The sequence below is a fragment of the Pundamilia nyererei genome, unplaced genomic scaffold, assembly GCF_000239375.1.
Source record: "Pundamilia nyererei isolate P.nyererei 1_Seehausen unplaced genomic scaffold, PunNye1.0 scaffold00339, whole genome shotgun sequence".
Classification (NCBI taxonomy): domain Eukaryota; kingdom Metazoa; phylum Chordata; class Actinopteri; order Cichliformes; family Cichlidae; genus Pundamilia; species Pundamilia nyererei.
In genome coordinates this window covers 204,451-228,167 of record NW_005187740.1, presented here as the reverse complement: position 1 = coordinate 228,167, position 23,717 = coordinate 204,451, and the positions used below count along the sequence as shown (strand labels likewise).

The window sequence follows — 23,717 nt, the reverse complement described above, 5'->3', positions numbered from 1 at the left end:
CTTATGGTCGTGAAAATACGGTACATAGCATTGTCCATCATTTTTAGAAAGAGAGTGTCCTGTATTGAGTGAGCTGGTTTGTTGTCGTTATCTGTCCGGTTAAAAACCGTTTGACCCAGAGTTTGTTCGGGCGCTTTACCTGGCCTGTTTGTGTGTGGCATTTCTTTGACTTGCAGAAGGCTATTGCATGGTTTGAAAACTGTAGGGCGGCCATTTTCCAGAACGACTGTCTTCAGTGTGCTGACTGTAGGCCTATGAACATTACCCAGACAGACCTCCCCAACTACAACCCACTCTAGGTCTAGGCGCTGGGCGAAGGGGGCGTTATGGGGGCCGTTAATTCTCTGCCTGACCTTGTGTGCCTGTAAAATGTCTCTCCCTAGTAGCAGGAGTATTTCGGCTTTAGGGTCTAGCTCAGGGATGTACTTTGCTATGGTACGAAGGTGCGGCTGGTGTAGCACTGCGCTGGGAGTTGGGATTTCATTCCTATTGTTAGGAATGTCCTGACACTCTATGAGCGATGGTAGAGGGATCACCACTGACCTATCCAGTGACTCAATATGAAAGCCTTCAGCTATTTTACCCCATGTTTCTACAACACCAGAGCATGTTCTAAGATTGTAGGAGAAAGGTTCACTTTTAATGTCAAAAAGTTCGAAGAACTCAGGCTTGGCTAAAGAACGATTGCTCTGATCGTCTAGTATTACATATGCCTTAACAGCTCTGTCTTTGTAACCTTTAGGGTACACCCATGTGAGACATATCTTGGAACATGAACGTCCCCACTGACCTGGACTGCGCACGTCTGTGCAGCTTGTTGTGACATCAACCGTGTCATGACTGTTTTCTCTCTCCCCGCCATTCTTTTGTGCTGGAGGTGGAGCCTTGTTGGTCTGTGGTGGAGGACCGGGATGCATGACTGCGTCGTGACTTGTGCTGTCACATTCAGAACACTTTACTGAAGATTTGCATTCCTTCGCAAGATGAGTGTCTGAAGAACAGCATCTGAAGCATATTCCTTTCTCTTTGAGGAAGGCCTTTCTTTCGTCCAGTGGTTTATTCCTCAATGTTCTGCATCTTTTGAGCGGGTGTGGCTTGTTATGCAGTGGGCAGTTCCGGTTAAAGTCCTTGTTAGGGGGAGAAATATTGGTTTTGTGTACAGTAATTGGCTTGCTGGAATTTAAGTTTTTGCAAAAGGTTTTTCTGGTTTTAAGTTTTGCTGTTGGAAACTTGGATCATTGCATTTCTTTGCCTCTTTACATATGAATTCACAGAAGTACTCAATAGGTGGGAAACAGCCTTGGTTGTTCTCTTTATATTGAGAGCCGTGTGACATCCACCTCTCCTGAAGTCCATATGGGAGTTTGTCTACGATTGGGCTAATTCCACGAGAAGTGTCCAGATAGAGTAGACCAGGCAGATGGCCGTCTTCCTTAGCGCCTTGAATCTCTTGCAGTAAATCTCCTAGTTCACGTAGCTTGACATGATCTTTGACTGTTATTTTGGGGAAACTGTCCAACCGTTGGAAAAGTGACCTTTCGATTGTTTCTGATGCTGCATAACATTCATTCAGTCTTTCCCATGCTTTGCATAGAGCTAATGTGGGGTTGTTGACATATACTGAACGTATGCGTTTCACCTGATCACTTGACTCCCTCCCTAACCACTTCGTCATGAGATCTAGCTCTTGAATGGGGGTGAGTCGGACCTCAGCTGTTGCACTGGTAAACGAAGAACACCATGCTCTGTAGTTCTCTGGCCTATCGTCGAACTGGTAAAGGCCTGAGATTATTAAATCTCGACGTGCCATGTATTGGGCAAAGGGCTCTGCTGGATTTAAAATGCTGGCCGTGGTGTTATAGTTATGTTGAGGTATGAATGGTGAGCCGCATGGGTTGAGAGGGGTATTTTGTTTCTCCACTTTAGGTTTTGTTTCACCTTTCAGCTGGGTTGGCTTATTTAGAGCAGCGATATTATCTGTGGTAAGCCTTGTTTCAGAGTCGATGGGTTGTGGCTCTAAATTGCCTTCTTCAGAGGGATGCCACGTTACAAATGTGTTGGGTGAGCTTGCTTGGGGGCAAGAAGTGGTTGGTAATTTTTGTGGACTGGGAGATAGCATTTGAGATCGTACATATTCATTTGTACGTTCTAATTTTACACTTTCTGATGGAGATTTTCTACTCTCAGGTTCTTCTTGTATTGCTTCAGCTTCCTCTAGCACTTCTGCTTCAGCTACAGCAGTATCAGCTTCCCTCTGTAATGTTAACACTTCTAATTCCGCATCTATTTTTGCCTTTTTCAGTTCGCTTTGAGCTTTTTCAACCTTTAACTGTGCTTCTTTTGTTGCATAGCATGCTCTCACCTTGGCAGCCTCTGCTTTAGCTCGAGCATGGGCAGGGCTTACTGCTGATCCAGATGAGCGGCTGGTCCTTAAACTGTGTGCAGACTTGTTACTGGATGCCATTTTGACCGTGATGAATCATCAGTAGGCGCCTTTTCACTGTAGTGTTTTCAACGAGGATGTTGGTGACACCGAGTTAAACCACAAATGAAGACCCTGGAGTTTAGTTGCAGCTTGTTTAATTGTCTCCATGAACATGTGGTGAAAACTGAAATGACAGAAAATAAACTCCATCTCAACAGGCAGATGGATGTTTACATCAATAAAGTGCATTACTAAAACATTCATGTTAGAAAAATATACATCAATATCCAAAGTTATCTGTATAAACTGTCATATAAAGTAACTTACGGCGTTCCAGCCTGATAATTCGGAGGAGATGGCATTTGATTACATCTCCATACTGCCTTTAGCATGAGTGTCACTACCCGATCCGTACCGGAAACCCGATTGGTACCCCGCATGCGCGAAAGGTTTCTACTTCCGGTCGTAGCGTTTTACGATAGTTATGGGTCAGAGTATCTGTTAAAATGTTAAGAATAACAAGTATATCTTAAAATGTTTGCAATAATGAAGCATTTCAGTACAATGTAGACAAAAACGAAAAATAAAAAGAAAGTTACGGATCAGGACTCTCCGATCCTTACTGCGACCGTACAAATCGGGTCTACTCGATCCGTACCGCACATGTGCAGATGTTTTCTTCTTCTTCTGTTCGTTTAATGGCAGTTTACTCCCCAGTGTACGAGGATACCGCCACCTGCTGACCGAGCGAATAAACCCTATTATAAACTGAATTATTGTCATTACAAACGTGTGTTAAATCTGATTTAGCGATAGTCGAGTGTGTTTATGCTTGTCTGTGAGGAGAGGATTGTTGTAATAGTGATGATGGTGTCCACTATCACTGTCAATTGTCAGTAAACACTTAATCTGGCTGATGAATCTACACGTGAGATATTACAAAGTCTGCATTATTAACTCTGTAATTAGGCGCCATTCTTCTTATTTTACGGCGCTGTTGCTCAATCGAGGGACGCTCTCTGTTGAGGAGAAAAGCATGAATTTCTTTGTATACGGATTATCCATTGTTTAAATGTCCCGGGCAGTCGAAAAGGAGGCAGAGCTGTTGAGAAATGCTAGGAGCTAACTGGGCGCTAACCGTACCATTCAAATATATTGAATGTCGCAATGTTGGCAAAGAGAGGAAGTGACGTAAGATTTGCGCATGCGGGGTACCGATCGGGTTTCCGGTACGGATCGGGTAGTGACAATGAGGAGCCTGTTTCTCAGCAAAACCGAGTGCTTGACCAAAACCCGGAAGTACTTGACCGGAACCGGAAGTGCCCCGCCAGAACAGGAAATACATTTTAGCGAAATTTTCCTTTTAACTAAAATGTATGTAAAGCATGAATTCTTCATTTTAACAACACATATTAATTTTTTAATGGCAAATCTTTTTAGAATTATTTATTTCAAACTTATGAACCTATTTATTCAGAGAAATGCCTTAAGGGCAACGCATTGCCCAGCCCTAGTGTTCACCTCTGGATTTAAAATAAGAACGTGGGACAGTTAAAAGACCCTGGTCAGGTGACTTGAGAGCTCGGCCATATAAGCAGGAGCCTGGGCATATAGAGCTTTTTATGTTAATAATAGAATTTTAAGATGGATTATTTTAAATTTATTTTTTATTTTAAATTTTAGTGGAAGCCAAAGAGAAGCAAGAATAGAGGTTATGCCCAAGCACCACCTAATTTTTGCATCATTTCTTGGCCAACTGAAGAGAAAGGCTTGAGAAAGACATGAGCTATAGTGAGCTATATTAATCAAGCCAGGAGAAAATTAAAATGCTAAATATCTAAAATAACTAAAATATCCAAATTATTGAATGAAATTGGTCAGATAAAAATGAAAACTATTTAGAACTGTGACATTCTTGCCAACCCACTTCTGTAATCTGTTACAGATTACACTAACGTGTTAAATGGCTTCAAATGAGTCTAAAATGGAACTAAGGAACTAAAATGGAATATTATATTCTTATGCCCTCAGATAAAAGTAAATATATCATTAGTGATTTTCAGGTATGCTGTTTCATTGTTGTGGCTTCATCGGTTCAAGATTGGAATCTATCAAAGAAACTGTTTCCCTCAATCAGCTGAAGGAGAAGACGAGCGACAACTTTCACAAGGATTTTTGAAATTAATGGCAATTTGAAAATAGATCTGTTATCGTCTAACTATAATAAATAAATGCCTGATTTATCTTGTTTAATTTTTGTTCCGAGCTGCTTTCTAACCCTAATTTTCCTTTAGCTACACTTTTCAGTCTCTACCATTCTCCTCTCTCGGTGCCTTAAAAAACAGAGCGAGTGAAGGATCTCTGCCTCCTCCTTCTCATCTCAGGCGGCAACCCAGCTGTCTGGATAATTTCCTAATGGCCCTGCGGCTGATAGCCAATCAGAGATGGTTCACCACGCCGTGTGACAGGAAATTCAATTAGGCTGCTTTTTTTCTTTCAATATTGCGCTCCCTGACTCTCTCTCTTTTTCTGCCATGCTTTCCCTTTGTCTCTTGCCCTCTCTTTGTTTATAGCATTTCCTCTTTTCCCCCTCTGTCTCTGGCTCTTCTCTCTCACCCCCTGCCTCCTCTCTTTTTTTCATCTCTCTGTTTCCTGGATCTGCCGAGAGAGAGAGTGAAAGAGTAGCTCCGGGCGTCGTATGTCATCCAGGAATACTAAAATAAATAAATAAAAGGAAAGAGTGCTCTTATTTTTCTCCATGACAGGAAAATGAAATCACAGGCTTTATGTCTTGCAGTTGAGATCCCCTAAATAGACAAAATTCTTTTTTCCTCTCTTCATTCCCGTTTGTCCTTGAAGTGCGAATTTAACCATGTGGTGCTTAACCATATATTTCAGAGTATGTACTGTACTAAAGGGAGAATCGCCTGCACTGCAGAGCCCACTAACATCCAGCTGACAGTGTGGGATACTTAGTCTTCAGCAAAAGTCATATATATAATTTCATATCACAAAATGTCATATCATAAAATATAACCATTAAATGCACTGCGGAATCTCATATTGAAAAATGTCATATCATGAAAAGTTGGATCACAAAATTTCATCAAAAAATATTGTATCAACTTAATGCTTCACAGTGTGCTGCATCACATTGCAAAATGTCGTATGAAGAAATGGATCGCAAAATATTATAAGATAAAATTTCAAAAACTGTTTCTTGACTCAAATATAAAGATTTGCTATTATTCTTAGCATTTTCTGTATCAATCTGAGAATCAGAAAGGTTGTTGCCTTTTTTGTGCATGAAAGTTTTTCTGACTTTCTGTTAGTCAGAATTAATGATTATTGTAGAAAACAGTTCTTGAGGATTTTACAAAAGAATACAGTTATTCATTATTTTCTCTTACTCTCTGTTACAGGTGGATGCCAGTGCAGCTCACAGGATGAACCCGTTAGCTGCCCTTAGTATTGACCGCAATGCTCTGGTGGGGGAAAACCTTCGCCCCCATGGAGGAATTTTTTATCCTGCCATCCATCCTCTGTCCTCTGAAAAACCCCAGGAGCCTGGTACCTCACTGCCACTTGGCTATGATCTCCTGTATAAACCAGATGTATCCCTGCTTGAAGGCCAGAAATCTGCAAATGGATATGTTGGACTGTATAAAAGCCCAGCACCAGGACTGCAGAAACCTTTACTTGTTCCTGCTGCAGCTGGTGATGGCTTGGGCTTGGACCGCAGAGTAGGATCCAGTGACAAACAGCCAGAGCTGGGTTTGAATGGTACCAGTAGCTTTCTTAGACTACCTTGGATCAGCCCCTATACCGATGCTACAATGTACCCCTTCCTGGACATGGCATACAAGGCCTCATTCCTGTCTCAGCAGCCACCCTTCATCCACCAACAGCTGGCATATCAATCGTTGTGTGCCTCCAGGCTTGGGAACAGCACGCCTGGAGAGGAGAGACTTTTCTACCTGCCTCCTTATTTACCGGCCCATATCTCTTCTCCACTAGGCCCTCCAATAAGGATTTCTACAGCCACCCCAGCTTCTACAGTACTTTCACCATTACCCCACTGCCAGGACAAGACATTGCAGGGCATTGGTTCTCAGGTACATCAAGAACCCTCTGCCTTCAGCACCAGTCCTCAGAATCATCAGGATACCCAAGCTCACGCTGTTCACCATACAGAGCGACAACATGAGAGTAGCAGCAGCAGTGGTGGAAAGTCCACTCAGACCACTTCTACCAAAAATACTCTCAGCAAAACTACTGGTGGAAACAGTAGCACCCATGTTTCCAGCTCAGCTGGTACTGATGCCTTAGAGTCATCCCCAGTTACCCTTCCTTCTTCCTCACTTCCAACACCCCACCATCTCAGCAACAGTTCTGCAGAACTCCAAAAGTCCCTTAGCAGAAGCACTTCCTTATCCTCAACCTCAATTTCAGTGTGTCACCCTTTTTACATGAGCTCTGAGCGCTCCTCCCCTATACACTCAGGCAGCAGTAAAACCAAAGATGTCACCTCTGACTGCAGTAATAAAGAAAAGTGTATATCACCTGCAAAGACATCACTTGACAGAGTAGGACCCCATAAGGCTGCCAAAAAACCCAGAGAAAAACCTTTGGATTTGTCTGCTAAAGAGATGGAAGGTTTTCCAAGTGGATTCCCAACCAGATTAGAGACTCTGTCCAAGTTGGGGTATGTGCCACCATCTCATTACAAGCTGTTAACTAGTCAAGACCAACAGATCAAAGAGAGTTTAACCCGACCTGTTAGCACATCAGCTAAGACTTCAGATCATCCCGAAATGATCAGCACTGCAGGCCCCAGCTGGGCTACTCCAGGTCCTTCCTCTGCTGTCATCTCTGACCACAGCAGAGGCTCTCAGTCTATGAAAAACCGAAGTGTGGACAATACTGTACACCAACAGCACCCTTCTGGCTCACCTGGCTCTAAGAGAGTTGAGTTAGCCAGTATTTCCAGTACTGTCTCAGGAGGGCAACCTTCTGCAGCATCTCCTTCTTTAAATGCCAAAGTTGGGTGGCCACAAGTCCCACCTACTGACTCTGACAAAGTCCCTCCAAACAGCAAAGGGGAAACTCACTCTGGAAAACAAATCTTAACTTCTGCTAAGCCAGAGGTTAAAGAGAGCCAGACTAAGCATCAGCAGCCATTTCGTTTAGAAAATGGAAATGGCTCCAGCCAGATGTATAGTGATTCCTATCTTCCTCCTGGCTTAGGTTATACTAATCGCTATGTCCCGTACTCAGTTGCAGAAAATATATCCATGCAGCGACTGTCAATAGCAAGTAAAGGACATGTGTACCCGCATCCACTATTACTCGGTAGCAGCAGCTTTTACTCATCTAACATTCCACCAAGACACGGCCTCCCATATGGAGTTCATTCATATCCAAATTCCCAAGAGATTACCTCAACTCCAGTTTCAAATTATTCAAGTCTTACAAGCAAAGAACAGCTTGAGATCAGGTCCAAGAGCCAGGATAAACTCTGGACTTTAGAAAAGCCAGATGTTGACAGCTCTCGCACACGTGATAATGAGAAAGACAAGTCCAAGGCCTCAGGTAAAGGCCTGTCTGCCGTAAGAGATGATATAGTTTGCATTGACCTGGTGCATGATGAGGCAGAAGATGATTTTTCCACCAGTAATTGTGGCTCCACATCTACCAGAACCGAAGATTTTTCCAAACATGTACAAATCAGAGAAACAGAGCCAGGGCCTCCAAAAGGCATCCTTTCAACTCAAGGTACAGAGCAGAGACTAGGTTCACTATCCCACACGTCTCATCACACCTCTTCCTCACCTCCTCCTACTGGTCAGGATAGCACAGTGGAAATCCCAGAGGAGGAGGAGGAAGAAGCAATTAGTCCATTCCCAGATATCCCAGAGGAGGAGACAATGCGATGTGCCCGAACGTCTCCACAGCAGTTTTCTAGAAAATGTAAAACTGGAGCCTCTGCTGGTTCTGGGAATCAAACGTTGAATGCTACTGGTGGTGGGAAAAGTGTTACAAGTGAGGTTAGATCAGAAGTTTCAAGCAGTAAAAATATTCAACCTCAGCAAAGCCCTTCCAGAAACGTAAGCTCTTTGGCTCCTGGAAGCAGAGAAAATAGTTCTAGTGATTGTACTAGTTCCAACAACAGCATGGGAGTAGTCTGTACAATGAGCCCAAAGAGCTCAGCTCACCATGGCAGCACTCAATCAGAAAGTCCCGTTTACAGCAGTATGGGACAGAGTAGTAGAGACTTCAGTCCTCAGGTTCCAGCATCCAGAAGTTTTAATTCCAGGCCATCACCTGGAGGAGCCCAACTATATGCCAACAGCAACCCAAGAGGCCCCTCATCATGTAACGGAAATGCAAACAGTCCAAATTTTAGAAATTTTGTTGGGCCATGCTGCAGAAATCTGACTGTGAGGGCACCAACTTTTGAACCGAAACTTTTCAGCAGCCCAACTCGTGAAAATGTTAACTCTATGCCTACAAGCTACAGGAGCAACAGCCCTCATGGTGAGAACTGCAATGCAGTACAATTAAATGCTAATGCCAGAGCTCCTGCATTTGGAAAGTTTAGTAGTCAGAGTTATGGAAGATCCCTCTCTAAGAGCCAGCCTTCTGGAAATTACCAAACAGCCGGTGCAAGCAGCACCCTCAGGGTTCCCACATATGGAAATAGTTTTATCCAGGGCCCAACCTGTCAACACCTTTCACCAACCAGTGATGGTCTGAACACGATGCCAGTGGATCCGATGCTGGAGCTGTTAGTTAACAAAGACCTTTCCTCTACTATTAGCTGTGGAAATGAGAAGGAATTCAACATGCAAGACTGCGTGGATCCCCTGGCAGATGAAGAGGATGGTCACAGCAAATCCCGTGTCTCTGGCCTCACCAAACGCATTGCCAATTCATCTGGCTACGTGGGAGACCGATTCAAATGTGTGACCACAGAGCTTTACGCTGACTCGAGCAAGCTGAGCAGAGAACAGAGAGCACTTCAGGTAAGGCATCATGTCCTCATCCCTTCGTTATTCAATGATGGTATGGTGAGACAGAGAGAGCAAATCAGATTTTCTCTGGTGGTCTGGTGTGCTATGATTACACCACTGCTGCCTCTTTGGGTTTGTTTTCTGATATTGATTTTTCAGCTTACTGTTCATTAAGGTAATTTAAGTCACACTCACTGAAAGGAAACAGACTCCCCATTCACTGTGGTCCAATTCCACAGTGTGAAGCTTCTTGTAAACATGGAAAAAGTATTTTAAACCAGGGTTACTTTTTTAAAAATGACATTATCTAATAAAGTCCTGGAGCAGGGAAATGCACAGGAGACTGAGAATATTTACCAAATAATAAATTGTGCCTGAAAGAAGGTCATTTCAATAATTTCTTGTGCAGTTATAACATTATGATAGCCTAAAAAATTGAGATTTCCTTAGCTGGATGATTGAGCATGCATCAAAAAGCTTTATCATAGGTTTTTATGAACATTCATATGTGGCTAAGTTCCTTTGCCATTTTGGCTAAAATATGGTTGGAATGCAGCTTTTAACTCAACTGTTGTGGTGTTTCTCGGTTTTATTAAGAAATTAAACATGAACATATGTGTCAGTTTTGCCTGCTGATGCGCAGCCAAGGAGATATTTGTAGGAGGAAGCAGGAATTGGTTTTCTCTGAGGATGCGGTCCCTCACTAGCTTCCCACCTACAAATTATCTTTGGAAGTTGCAGGAGGAGTAAAAAGAGAATGCTGTGATTGTTATGGCTTCTACGTAGGAGGAGTGAATCTCAGCATATGCTGCAGAGCGCTGGTCTTTAAATTACGGTTTTGATTTATCAACTGATTGTTCAATAAGAAAAAAACAAAAACAAAACAACCACAGCATAGCGTCAGCAGTTTTAAATTATTGTGGAAGTGGTGGACAGTTAAGGACATGAACATTCGGATAGAATCACCGTTTGCAGATGTCTGAACAACTAAAACCCTCCGACTGATTCTAAAGTTCATTTTCATTGTTGGTTGTTTCTTTTGCTTTCATGCACAGTCAAGTCACTTAAACCTTGTTTATACAGGACCCAATGTACAAAAACTGAATGTAAATATGGGCTTATATGAGGTGGCTAATGAGTGAAAAATATTTTGAATTTGAATTAATTCAATGATGTGGCAGTAAAAGAGGAGGTAAGTAAAACAGAAACAGTAAAATGTTGCTTTAAAAAGCAATTATAAGCCACAACCTTAAAGTTAGCCTCAGCTGGTGGATTTTTGGTCTGCATTTAAAGAAATCAGCACTTTCAGCTGCGCTCACAGGGCCAGAGTCTACTGTTAATGCTTCTGTTTTTTTATTGTTAACCCTGATCATAGAGTGTTCAGATCTAATCCAACCATACAAAGAAAAACAACCTAGAATGTCAACAACAGACTTAGCAGACATAATATGGGATTTTAACCGTAAATCGGGAGAGGAGGTTTGTTTGAATCTGCAGTGAAGAGTGGTCGGATATGAGGAGGTATTTAGGAGGAGAGTGGCTGCCTTCTCCTCCTCTCTTTTGCTTTTCTGCCTGCTGATATTTGGGGTCGAGCTGAGGTCGAGTTAGGATAACTCAGCAGCTCTGTGGCTCCAGGCGACTGTTAACCTGATGGTTTTTCCCCAAACTGTGAAGGAAACAGTGGAAGGAAGGAAGGAAGGAAGGAAGGAAGAAGTCTCTTTTGCGTTTTTTCTTCCTTTCTGTCTCTATTTTTATATGTTTATCTTGGCTTTTTCTATTTTTTCTCTTCATCTTTCTCTCTGAACATCATTTTTGCTTTCTTTGTTCCTCCTTCACCTCCTCCTCTTCATCCTCCTCTCAGTAGATGGAAGAGGATGAATTCATTGTTTTGTTTTGGGTTTTTTTCCTAAGAAGTCCTCATCTTCATCCTGCAGTCCCAGATTAGCTTTCACTTCTTTAAAGTTTTTGTTATTTTTTTTTTTTTATTTACTGATGGAAGCTGCTAAATGAATAATGAAGTACATTTCCAGACAGGCAGCTTTAGAAAGCCTATACTTTACATTACAGCTGATGTAACGCTATTGAATTATTTGGGACGCAAAATAAAATATTAGCTGTCTAAAATAACGTGATTAAAATTTCTATAATTAATATATTAGTTTTCAGATATATATCCACATTCAGGCAAATAGATAGTGAGACGAAAGGTTGAGCCCAAAAAGCACCACACTTCTGTTAAGTCTATTCGTTGTTGTTTTAGATCTCTTTCTAGACATTTGTATCTTTTGTGGTTGTTTTGTATCTTTTTATGGACATTTTCCGTCTTCTATCTTTTTCATCTTTCTGGATCTCTTGAATGTCTTTTTTGTTACAGTCATTTTTCCATCTTTTCTTTGTGGCTACTTTCTAACTCTTTCTATTATGGTCGTTATACCGTCTTATGGTCATTTTCTTTTTGTGGTCCTTTTTATCTCTTTCTGTTCATTTTCTGTATCTTTGTAGTACTTTTTTCATCTTTGTTGTCATTTTATATGTCCTTATGGTAATTCTGCCTTTCTTTTGCATAAATTTTTTGTGGTCAATTTGCCTAAATTTGTCATCATTTGATGTCTCTTTGTTTTATGGTCATTTTTTGCCTTTTTGTGGTCCTTTTTTAATCTCTGTGTTTTAACTCTCTTCATCTTTGTTGTCATTTTATATCTATTTACAGTCATTTTGCCTTTCAATTTCTTGTTTTTTTATCTCTTTGTGATCATTTTGCATCGCTTTCTGATCATTTTCTGTTTATTTCATTTTGTGCCATTTTCTGGTCTTTTTTTATTTCTTTATGGTCATTTTTAACTTATTTTTATTCATTTTGTGTCTCTTTTTGTTCCATTCTTCATCAATTACAATGTTGAGTTTAGCATTAAACCAACAGCTCCACAAGGATAAACAACAACTTCAGGGTCTTGTGTTTTCAGTAAAATTCTATTAACTTTATTTTTTTTTTACTTTTTTTTTCAGGTGACACTTGAAGCCCAGGCACCAGATAAACTAATTACGCAATATTACATTTAGCCATTACTGTTGCACATGCAGGTTTATTGTTGCACTGGGCTCCATGTTTTCATGTGTTTTCCGGGTGATTCCTGTCCATCTGTTTATTCCCTGTACAAAGCTGTTTGCTCAGTCAATCGTGGCTCCTGAAGGAGGGTGCCGGCTCAAATTAACTCACATTTTTGCTCCTACGCCCCTGGGTGCTCTCAGCTCTGGGCGGCAGCGTTGGATGGATTTGTAGATCGTTTCACGGGCCATTAATTTTTAAAATGGGTTTGCGGTCAGGGCAGAGTGAGGTGAGTGACTAATACCAGGATGTCAGGCAGCGGATCAGGGGAGCAGGCACCAATGGTTAGTAAGGGCATAACAAGCCTGTAAAACCAAAGATGAAGCTTTCAGAAATGAGTGTGGTGCATCTTGGGATGTAAGCTGTAAACATGCATCTTCTTCTTTAGGATCATAACAAAATGTCTTTCAGACATGATTGGAGGTTTCTTGATTTGTCTCTGGTATCTTAGTTCAGGTAACAGAGCAGAACAGGAGTGGCAAATATTTAAATTCTGAAAGAAAATATCACGTGCTGGTGGCTACAGAATATCCTAAACAAGAGCATCTGAAAAGACATCGGTAACAGTGAATGGGGAGAGGCAGGTGATGGTAAAATACTTAAGGAGTATAAAGCGATTTTTGAGATGAGCACTGCAAGAACGCTTGCCAATGGTTAGAATTTAAGTAATAAAATAAGCCGAGGTCTTTTTTTATTATTAAAATGGCCATGAAACTCTGTCTTTAAAAGAATCTCAAATGACAAATTGCTGTTAAGCACAGAAAAAACAACAACTATTAATGCCATTAATAACTCTTTAAAGGCAATAAAAACTTTACATTACGGAGGTTTATGTAATAATCAGTAAATAAGAAAATCTGATCATGTAAAGAAAATAACATTTGGAGTTAAGTACTCACACAGCAGGCTCAGCAGATGCTGAAGCACATAGAGTGCAGAGCTTGCCAACTTTCTGAAGAGTCAGTCGCTACAGACCTCCAAACTTCATGTGACCTTCAGATTCGCTCAAGAACAATGGCAGAGACCTTCATGGAATGGGTTTCCAAGTGGATGCAGTGGTGTAAACCACACTCCCACTGGACTCTAGAGCAGTGGAAAAGTGTTCTCTGGCGTGACAAATCAAATGGTCTAGAAATCTAATGGATGAGTCTGGGTTTGATGGTTGCTAAGAGAACAGTACTTGTGTGACTGCATTGAAATAGAAAACGACCAAAACTGAGTCAAGCTGCATCGAATCAAGCCAAGTAGGTATTTTTGCCAGGATTTCAGTGTTTTTTCAAAATCCTTATTCTGTATTTTGCAGTGACTCAAATAAAATTCTGTCACACAATACGCAGGGATAAAAGTTTTGTTGACCATTAAGTTACGTACAGGTGACGTTAAACAAGCCCAAGTGGAGACAGACATATACATAAATACCAACACTGAACTATGATTTTATTAAACAGAACTGTTAATCCATAGTTCAAATGAATGAATGAACTGATTTTAAAAACCCTAAATTCAAAATCATTGCGCTGAGTTTGAAAGCGTTAGAGGTGAAAGAGGTTAGATAAAGTTAAAAAAAAATGAAAAGAGATGAACATGCTGAAAGGAGTTGAGGTGTAAATGCTAAAAGTTTCAAGCAAACTGTGATCCCAGTTGGACTGAAAAAAACAATCTGACAGATTGTGAGGAGAAGAACTGAGGGACTTTGTTGTGTTTGAAGCTTCCTGAAAGGAATCAAAGTATGAGTGTACTTTAATTGGTCATAAATGATTGGTCACTAACAGCATATGCAGTTATTTTACAGAAATGCATTAAATTTGCTGCCTTTGGTTGATCGTTTGAAGGAAAGAAAGATTCTCCAAAATATGATGCTGTTTTCTGGACTTCATCCCAGCAGCACCTGTTCACTGTTTGTTTGGAGCAGCTTCACATATTTCTCTGCGTTTGTCTGTTGCAATGCCAGCAGGGAGTATTTTTTATCTTTCAAAGCAGCAGAGTCGGGGGGGTCACAGAGCGACTTCTGAGTGTTTAGGATTTGTGGTGTGTTTGTGTTCTGAGGCAGTGAAATCATGAAGCTTCTCGAGGCTCCAGCTGCCTCAGAGAAACAGAGGTGAGTACCTCTGGCTGACAGCTGCCGCCGCCTGTGAGGATCACTGAAAGTCCGGAGTTAGAGGTCAAGAAGGGAAGGTGATGGCGACCAAATGCTGATTCTTTTTTAGGGACCAATCCTACAAATATTGACTGAAAGAGGTCAAATACCAAATGTGAACAGGATCCAGTTCAAAAGCAGAAGCTCTTCTTCCTGAGAGCTGGAAGGTGACCCAAAATCTAAAAAGATTAAGATTTGTCAAATAAACAAACCTCTAACCTCTAGCGGGCTCATTATGTTACCTGAAAATTACTTGCGTATATTTTTATACTCCAAAATGGACTCTGAATGACAGTACAGAATAATCCGCATGTATTATATACTAGCCCTTTATATATCTCCTCAGTTCACACTCCGTATTAGGGTACTGTGTCTTAAAGCCCTCATTAAAAGTTCACTTTCTTCTGATTGGCTAGCTCATGGAAGTCTGCCTGGGAGCAGCACCGAGTGCTTGTTAACTGGTCAATATTGAAAGTACCACAGCTTTGGGTTCATAGGGATCACTTTTATCCTTAGTTACCTCATTTGAAACTCCTGAAATTTAATAATATGTATATTACTGAAAACAAGGAAAACAGATCAAACCTGTGCTGTACTGGTTGTTTGGTTTCGTATATTCACATGGAAACAAAACAGTAACGCTGCATGACTCCAGTTTTGATGGGCCTAAACCCCCGTCCACACAGGGTTTCAATCTGGTTGCCTAGGTAACCCTCTAGTATCCTTAGCACTTATTGGTAGTCGCTTTAATTGTGTAACTTAATGAACAGTTTAACTCTAGACCAATCCAACGCCAGCAAATGTTTCCTCCATTATCACGAAAAGTCAGTAAAAGTTTCTTACATCTCTGGTTGCCATGTTGCTTCACCGTGTGTGGATGATGCTTTACATTAAAAGCCCAGGGTTCTAAAAACCCAGGTATCAACTCAGTATGTACTGCATAAACTCCATGTAAAAGATTCTTTATGACTCTACTTTTTAAAGCATCAACCCTACTATATGTTTACTTTGTTGTCCTGTTGGTTTTCTGAAGCCAGAAATGACCATCTTTGGACGAGAAGGTCAAGTTGTAATTTTTCTCCTCATATCAGGTGGTTTGTTTTGCAAGCTGCATCTACAGTCCGTATGGAAGCATCACACAAACACACAAACACAGATACCTTCAAATTAGTGTGAAGTAAAATCAAAAACTGGAGCTCAGTGTTCTTCTCTGTTAGTACAGTTAACCACACAGCGGCCCATCATTGGTTAGATAGTCCAGAGGTCCAATTCAAGGACTCCAGATAGCTGAGCAGCTAGAGCCACCTGTGTCGCCACCCACCTATCAGTCAAAGAGGCCACGTCCCTAAGAATGCAAACTTTGAGTACAGTCTTTGGAAAGGAGAACATTAGCTACAGAGACCAACACAGTCGTTGTATCAAGCTGTAAACAAGTTTATTTCATAAATGTGGACATTTAACATTTTTATCTCCAGACTTTGCTGCTTGATCAATCTCAATTTTTTTTTAACTAGTCCTCTATCCTTCATTTTTTATTGAGCTCCCTTGTTTTTTGTTTTTTGTGTGTTTGTTTGTTTGTTTGTTTCATTGAATAAGCTGCTGTCTGTTGGCTAAATCAATTAGAATAAGTGGACTAATTAATGTACTGATCCATCCAGCTTTAGGAGTGCTGGTTGGTTTCTGGGGAAATAATAAATTTAAGATGTGTAATGAAGGTCAAGAGGGTCCAAACGCCTCCAGGCTAAAGCAACATGTTGACACTTAGTCGTGTTTCAGGCTCGACCGACGCAAACTCTCATATGTGCTTTTCTGTTTTTCTCAGCGTGCCATGCTTCGCTTCTCCGAGCTGGAGCTGAAAGAGAAAGAGGGAGACAGAGGACGAGGAGGAGGAGAAGGAGATGAAGAAGAAGTGGAGAAGGAGCTGGCAGAAGGCCAGCAGGGAGAAGAAGAAGAAAAAGAGGAGGAGGAGGGGGAGAAGAAGACAGATGAGGCGGGTTGGGAACGCTGCCAGCAGAGTGAAGGGAGGCGAGGAGGGGGAGGAGGAAGAACTCCCACTGCAGCCGCTGCTGAGGCTCCAAGAGGTAAGAGGATTTCCTGAGAGTTCTGCAGGATGATGCACACACATGCACACGCACACAGACACATGCACACATCACAGACCCACAAAGACATAAAAACACACGCCTTTCTTTTTTCCAGTTGATCTCACTCGCTTGAAGTCGCTCAATTTCTTTGTCTCTTTCTCTCCTTTTTGTGCTCTCTCTCCATCTGTGTGTGTGTGTCTGTTTGTGTGTGTGTGTGTATCTCACATACACGCACACATTTGAACTCTGGGTGCACTTCTCTCCTTTTAAACTGAGCGAACCGCTGCCTTCATTTTCTCTAGAAAGCCAAGCGTGCCCGTTCAGTCGCACACGCAAACCATCAGCGGTTTCTCTTCCACATTTTTAAAAGTAAAAGTTTTAAGCGCAGAGTCCCGATTTGTTTTGTTTCACGCTCGGTTCACTCTGCTAAAAACAAAAAAAGTCCCAAAACACTATTTCAGGATCATTCAGTAGGTGTTTTTTAGGTGGTCGGTTTTGGCTCGTTTCAATGAGTTTTTCAAACTAACCAAACAAGTCTGACTGTGATGATTCACTTTAAGTCATTTTTAACTTGCATTTCTTGCAGTCACAGCTCCACAGGCTGAAATCTGAGACATTTTAAGGTTCAGTTGTGTTACTCATGGCTGTTTAACCTGCTGTCAGTTTTTTGTTTCAGATTCAGACTCATTCTTGGGTATATAGCAGTTTATTTTGTTTGCAGTGTAAAATTACAATTTTTAGTTCTGTGTTAAAGCTACACTGTAGATACGTTGTAACCACACGCCCCTCTGAAACCCTACAACATATCCTAAAGTGTGTCTTTGTAACTACACACTGCGCTGGTGCAGGCTCTGACGATTGTGGTTGACCTGACCAGTGCCGTAGATTCCTCCTGAGCATTTTCAATGTTTTAGCAGGTTTTTTACAGTTTATTTATCGGTAAGAGTACACTCATTGTCTCAATATAAAAACTCATATATGTAACGAAAACAAAATGAAAAACCTACAAAAATCTTTAATAATTGGCAACGGTGGGAAGGAAAAACTCCTTTTCAATAGGAAAACACCGCCAGTAGAACCAGCCATCTACCCCAAATGGATAGGGGTGAGGGGAAGAAAAGTATGAATGCTGATAAAAGTGTCAGACAGTTACAAAGGGAACGTGTTAGGCTCTGCAAAGGCTCTGCAAAACGGTGGTTGTGTTATAAGTATGGAGTGTTCTCCTTATCCACCAGCAACGAGTCTGACAGTCTGCTTCAAGCGGCTTCAAGCGTGTCAACCAGGAAAAACCCACATCAGCCAGAGCTTTAAGGACCTCAGGGCAAATATCATCCAGCCCCAGGGGCCTGCCAGAGAGGAGTGCTTTGAAAACTTCAGCAACCAGTAACTTCTGCCCTTACAATCAAGTCCTCTACCTGATCCCCACTTCTTCCATAACCATGTATTTGCTTCAGCTACTGCTAGAGCAACTTTCTACTTGGTATGCTGGTAGTAGTAAGCTTCTTCCAGAGCCCCACAAGATAGATAAGTTTGATAGGACTCATTTTTAACTTGTGGTGTCCCTAATTGGGTTTGGGGGTTTCTGCTACAGAAAGCACCTACCATCTTGCTACAGACCCTAGCAACATAGAGGCAGACCTGGCCTGTTTGGACTCGGTGTTGCTGGTCTTTGACGTTCTGGTGGGATTTGAAGATGGACCACGACTTCTGCTAGACACGTACAATGTATCCTTCCTACACAACTGGGCACACCAGGCCTCTCCAGCATCCTCCTCCACCGTTGTTACTTGATGCAAAGCATCACCAGGTTGCAATCGGCTGCCAGCTCTTCTCCTGTCTTCATCCGAGGGGCCCAGCCATGCAAAGCCAATTATTCTATTACAGTATTGACTATTGATGTGTCAGCCAAAGGTGTCTTGGTGCCATGTGTATTGAATAACACTCGTATGCATGAACACCGTGTTTGTTTTGCACATCTGTAGTTAGCACAGAAGACCACTCATGTTCAGATCAGGCAGGCTGTTTCTCCAAATCTAATCCCTCCAGGTTTCACCGTTATCACCTATTGTGCGCTCTCCAGCACCCAACCCAAGAACTGTGTAAAGGTTCAGGTACTCCTAATTGTTGCTTGACACACAAGTGAAACAATAGTCAGAGCTTGTTCCCTGATCCGCAAAGGGAATAAAGGTGAACCTGCCCTTTGTAGCTGCTTCTCAGCCTTGGAAATCCCCTCTCCATTTCCCTCTCTAGGAGATTGGTTTCAGAACCAGTGCAACATGTTGAGGTGACCCCCACTATATCCAGCCAGTATCTCTCGATCTGTCACACAAGTTCAGGCTCATGCTTCTACAGAGCAAATAAATAAAAGACCGGTGAACATCTATACACTGTTGTGCTTTTACTGCCTTACTGCATTTTCAGTTTTGCTGGCTTTGTCAGAAAGGTGATACAGTTGTGCTTTTATGGCTTTATAGGCAATGTGAGATTACATTTTAGGATTAGGAGAAGCCTCCTTTATAAATATATCTGACTTTGTGACTGTGCAAAAATCATTTCCTTGAATGCAAACATTTTCCATTTGAATTATAGTGTTGCCTTACATATGGCAACTTTTTGGGAGGGGATTTTATGTCAGATTATTGCTGACCTCTGCTGCAAAAAAGGATTTTTAATGAAATCCTAAACTAATGAAAGGATCTCAGAAACATTGAAAGTATTTTTTTCACAAAATTCAAATCAGCAACTTAAAAAGTTTTCGGGAAAATCAAGAGTTGCTCAAATCTGCCGCTGCTGTTCTCAGGGCAGTTTTATTCTCTGTGTGCGTGCTAAGCGGCGGTCTTTAGTGCACGCAGCCAGACAACAACGTTTCCATGACGATTGCTTTGATGGCCCGTTGCCATAGCGCATAATGTGCCTGGAAGCAACGGGAAGCAGGGCAAGTCAGATGATTCAGAGAAGAGAGAGCATGGGAATATATGGAGGGAGAAAGATAGGGAGGCGGGATGATTAAAGACAGGATGAAAGAAGAATAAAAAAGATGACAGAAGAGAGAAAGAAAGGAATGAGGAGAAGAAGAGAAAATGTGAAGATGAAGATGGAAAGAGTGAGCGAGAGACATAAAAGATGAGGGAGAGTATAAGGCGCCTGTCTTTGATCCTCTCAGCGGAAAAACAGAACACAGCTGTGTTTGTATTGCTCACTTTGTGAGGACTCAGCTTCCTTATGGGGACAAAAAACAAGCAAAAGGTAAATCAGGACACTTGAAGATGAAGATGAGGTTAAGGCATCATTTTTCCCTGGTTTTTCAGAAGGTCCTGGATGCCATCTGGGTCAGTGGTGGTGGTGTCCAGGGGAAGATTAAAAATGTTTCAAATAAAATTATAAGAAAGCAGCTGGATAAACCCCTGAAATTAAGCTGCAAGATGAAGGACTCCTCTGCTTGCAGACCATAAATAAAGGAAGTTGGGATAACATATGCTGTTAAATGATGAGGGCACACAGCTGTGTAGGTTTTGGTTCAGTTAAGAGCAACAAGAACACATATACTGTAATATCGCCTAAGTCTAACTTCCAGTTTTTAATGCATGGTCTCAGTTGAGGTTTTTTTAGATCAATTATTTACCAAGTCACATTTCGTAAGAGGCAGGCCATAAACTTTCCAAAGTAAAATGACAAAAAAAAACACCCCAGAAACAACTGGAAATAATACTAACCGACTGACATCAGTTGTCTCCAGTTGACCAACCTGAATGCATAGCTCTAACTGTCGTTGTCTTTGGTTGTAACTAATAATGCAAGGTCTGTTGGCACTGAATGCAACTATTTTCATTTGGCTTATGGAGCGCCACCAAAAATCTTAGCTGTCTGTCTTTTCTGTGCATTCTTCTTCTTCTTTAAATCACTTATTGAAATCAGTGTCTTCAAACTATTACAAATTATGCCAATGTGTTTTCAGTAGTTAGTGTCTTCCCTCAGTCATTTTAAGATTCAGGCCCTGTACATGAATAGTGGTGTTAAACTAAGATGTACATTTTTTGTTTGTTTTTTTTTGTTTTTCATGCAGGTTTACACTCTCCCTGCCCTCACAACCACCTCCCTGTCTTGCCACTTTGTTGCAACTCCAACAACCTTCCCATCCCCAAGGAGAAGAATGATGGCTTTATGGAGAAAGAGAAAAAGAATGAACATGAAAGAGGAACTGGTCAGGAGAAAAAGACAGAGAACACTTGTTTTGGCTCACAGACAGAACAACAACAAAGGTTTTTCCCCCCATCCAGAGGCCTGTTTCAGGGAAACACCTCCACCCTTATGTCCAGCCCAGGCCTCACAGGTTCAAATCTGAATATGGAGATCAGTCGGCGGCGTATCTTCAGCCTTGAGCCTTTCCATCAGAGCAGCATCATAAACAGCCGGCTGAAGAGAGGGAGGGAGGAGGACAAAGAGGAGGAGATGGAGGTGGAGGAGGGGACGGAAAATCTGAGCAAGAAAGCCAAATTCACAAACGGTAAGAATTCAGAAAGTCTTCATGTCTGTGATTTTATCTTTTTCTGTTGGGATGCTGGAGTCTTCTCCTACTGACTCACTGGTCTTGATTACAGAGTCATCTCTGGAAGACGTGAAGAAGCTGAAGGTCTGCATCGAGTTGAATGGCCTTCGGCTCAACAAGCCCCGCCTACCCGGGGAGTTCAACCAATGGCTTCCCACTGGTCAGAGATCAGCAGAGGCCAACAGGAAGTTCAGAACAGATGTCCCATCCATCAGGGCGAGGTCAGACATCAGCGAAGGCTGGTGTGAGCCCACATTTATGAGAAGGGATGGAACGAGAGGTAAACCCTCAAATTTTGCTCTTTAAACTTGACACTTTGCCTCAGATGATTCTACGTGTATTCAGGATCCGACTAAAGAACAATAAAAAAATTTAATGTACTGTGAAACTGGAAACTAAAGAATAAAATGTGTTTAGACACGAGTAGAGACATGTCTATAAGCTGACAGCCCATGTCAAGTTTCATGATGATTTGGACTTGTTTCACTTATTAAACCACACTTCTAACCCACGCTGCATGAGGCACACATTTATGTGTCAGCGGCAGACCTCTAACAACTTTTATTCTGAAGGCAGAGCTGTGGGTTCAGAGCAGAAAGCTCTGCTGCTGTTGCTGCTCGTGCTGATGAAATCTCTCTCTGCGTCTCTCTGCTGTCATCAGTCCTCCACCTCTCCATTTCCTCCTCCACCCCCTCTCGTCTCTCCCTCACAGCTCTTTTTCCTCTCTCTGTGATTGCCGGAGCACACGAGTGGAATTACACCAACGACGTATGTGTATGTGAGCGTGTGTGTAAATCTGTGTGTGTATGAACCCGTGCGGCCTCGTGGCGTGCTAATAGCCGTCTAACATCTCCCAGATGGAGCTGTCACACTCGCAGTAATACATAGGGAATGTGTTAGCAGCCTCCTCCTCCTTGTCTCCTTGCTCTGTTTGTTGAAGGCTGCTCGGAGTGGCACTCACAGTCTGTGCTTGTTCTCTTCAGGATGTCAAATTCACTTTAACTCAAACCAAATAAATCCAATTAAATCCAAACCTGCCATTAGTGGTGGTGGTGGTGGTATTGGTGCATCTGACTTACAAAGTCTCTGCTGATTTCATGCACTTGCCTAAGATCTGCAAATTTACTACATGCTAATGATGCTGATAACAAGGTCTGTAAAGCTATTACTTTTTAGGAGAAACAAGTTGGAATTATTGCAGACCAACACGTAATTAATTTAAATAAACCCAAATGCAGCACATTTGAATGCTGTTGGAACTCTATTTGTCAAGATGATACAATCAAAAGCATTGATTTAAATGTGATCCATTTACATCAAAATAGGAATGGACCAAATGGAACACCCTGTGGTACACCAGATTTATGAAATAATTTAGGTGTTTAATTTGAACAGCCATTGGCTGCTTATGGTTACTTTTCTGCTGTCGTGGAGTTTGCTGGGAGCGCTGAGCAGTTATATTTACCAAAGCATGCACTGCAAGGATTTTGCTCACAGTGATTGTTTCTCTGTATGAATGAATCTGTAAATACTGAAGTTATGTCAGTTTTTGTTGTCCAGAAGATTAACTTTACCAATGACTTAAAGCACTTTGAAGATATAGGCAAGGCCTTCTTTGATAAAGACATTGTCTAGATGGGAACATATGTTGCTCTAAACCTGTTTATTGCATTTAGCACTGATGGCCTAATATGCCACCATACCATCAGAGATGCAGGCTTTTGAACTGAGCACTGATAACAAGCCAGATGGTCCCCCTTCTTTTAGTCCAGAGGATGCTGTGTGTTCCATGTTTTTAAAAAAAAAAAAAAAAAAAAACTATTTCAATGTGTCTGATCACAGAACAGTTTTCCATTTTGCCTCAATTTTAAATGAGCTTTTGCCCATTTCTGTATAATGTTCACATAAAGCTTCTTTGCATGATAGAGCTTTAACCTGCAATGGTGGATGGCATGGTAAACTCTTTTTATCTATTTCTGGATGCGTTCCTGAGTCTATAAGGTGGTTTTCATGACAGAATTATCTTTGTTTTTAATGCAGTGCTTCCTGACAGCCCAGAGATCAGAAGCATTCATTACTGATTTTAAGCCTTTTTCCTCACACACAGAGATTCCTCCAAATTCAGGGAATCTTTTGATGATATTGTGTATGTTATATGAGAGATCTTCAACTCTTTTCAATTTTATATTGATAAACTATTAATAACTGCAATTTTTTACAGACTGGTGAAGTCTGCCTCTCATGGATGCTCTTTTTATACCCAGTCGTATTAATGATACAGTGGGGCAAAAAAGTATTTAGTCAGCCACCGATTGTGCAAGTTTCCCCACCTAAAATGATGACAGAGGTCAGTAATTTGCACCAGAGGTACACTTCAACTGTGAGAGACAGAATGTGAAAAAAAAA

At 41.6% G+C, this 23,717-nt stretch overlaps 1 protein-coding gene across 1 annotated transcript in view; it reads left to right on the top strand.

Moving 5' to 3' along the window:
• LOC102199992 (BCL-6 corepressor-like) overlaps positions 1 to 23,717 on the top strand; it is an 84,144-nt gene that overhangs the window by 32,368 nt on the left and 28,059 nt on the right. The window contains exons 3-6 of the mRNA XM_005752028.1: positions 5,848 to 9,450; positions 16,504 to 16,762; positions 20,829 to 21,269; positions 21,364 to 21,591. Of these exons, the coding sequence (XP_005752085.1) occupies positions 5,848 to 9,450; positions 16,504 to 16,762; positions 20,829 to 21,269; positions 21,364 to 21,591 (4,531 nt within the window). The remainder of the gene's footprint in view (positions 1 to 5,847; positions 9,451 to 16,503; positions 16,763 to 20,828; positions 21,270 to 21,363; positions 21,592 to 23,717) is intronic.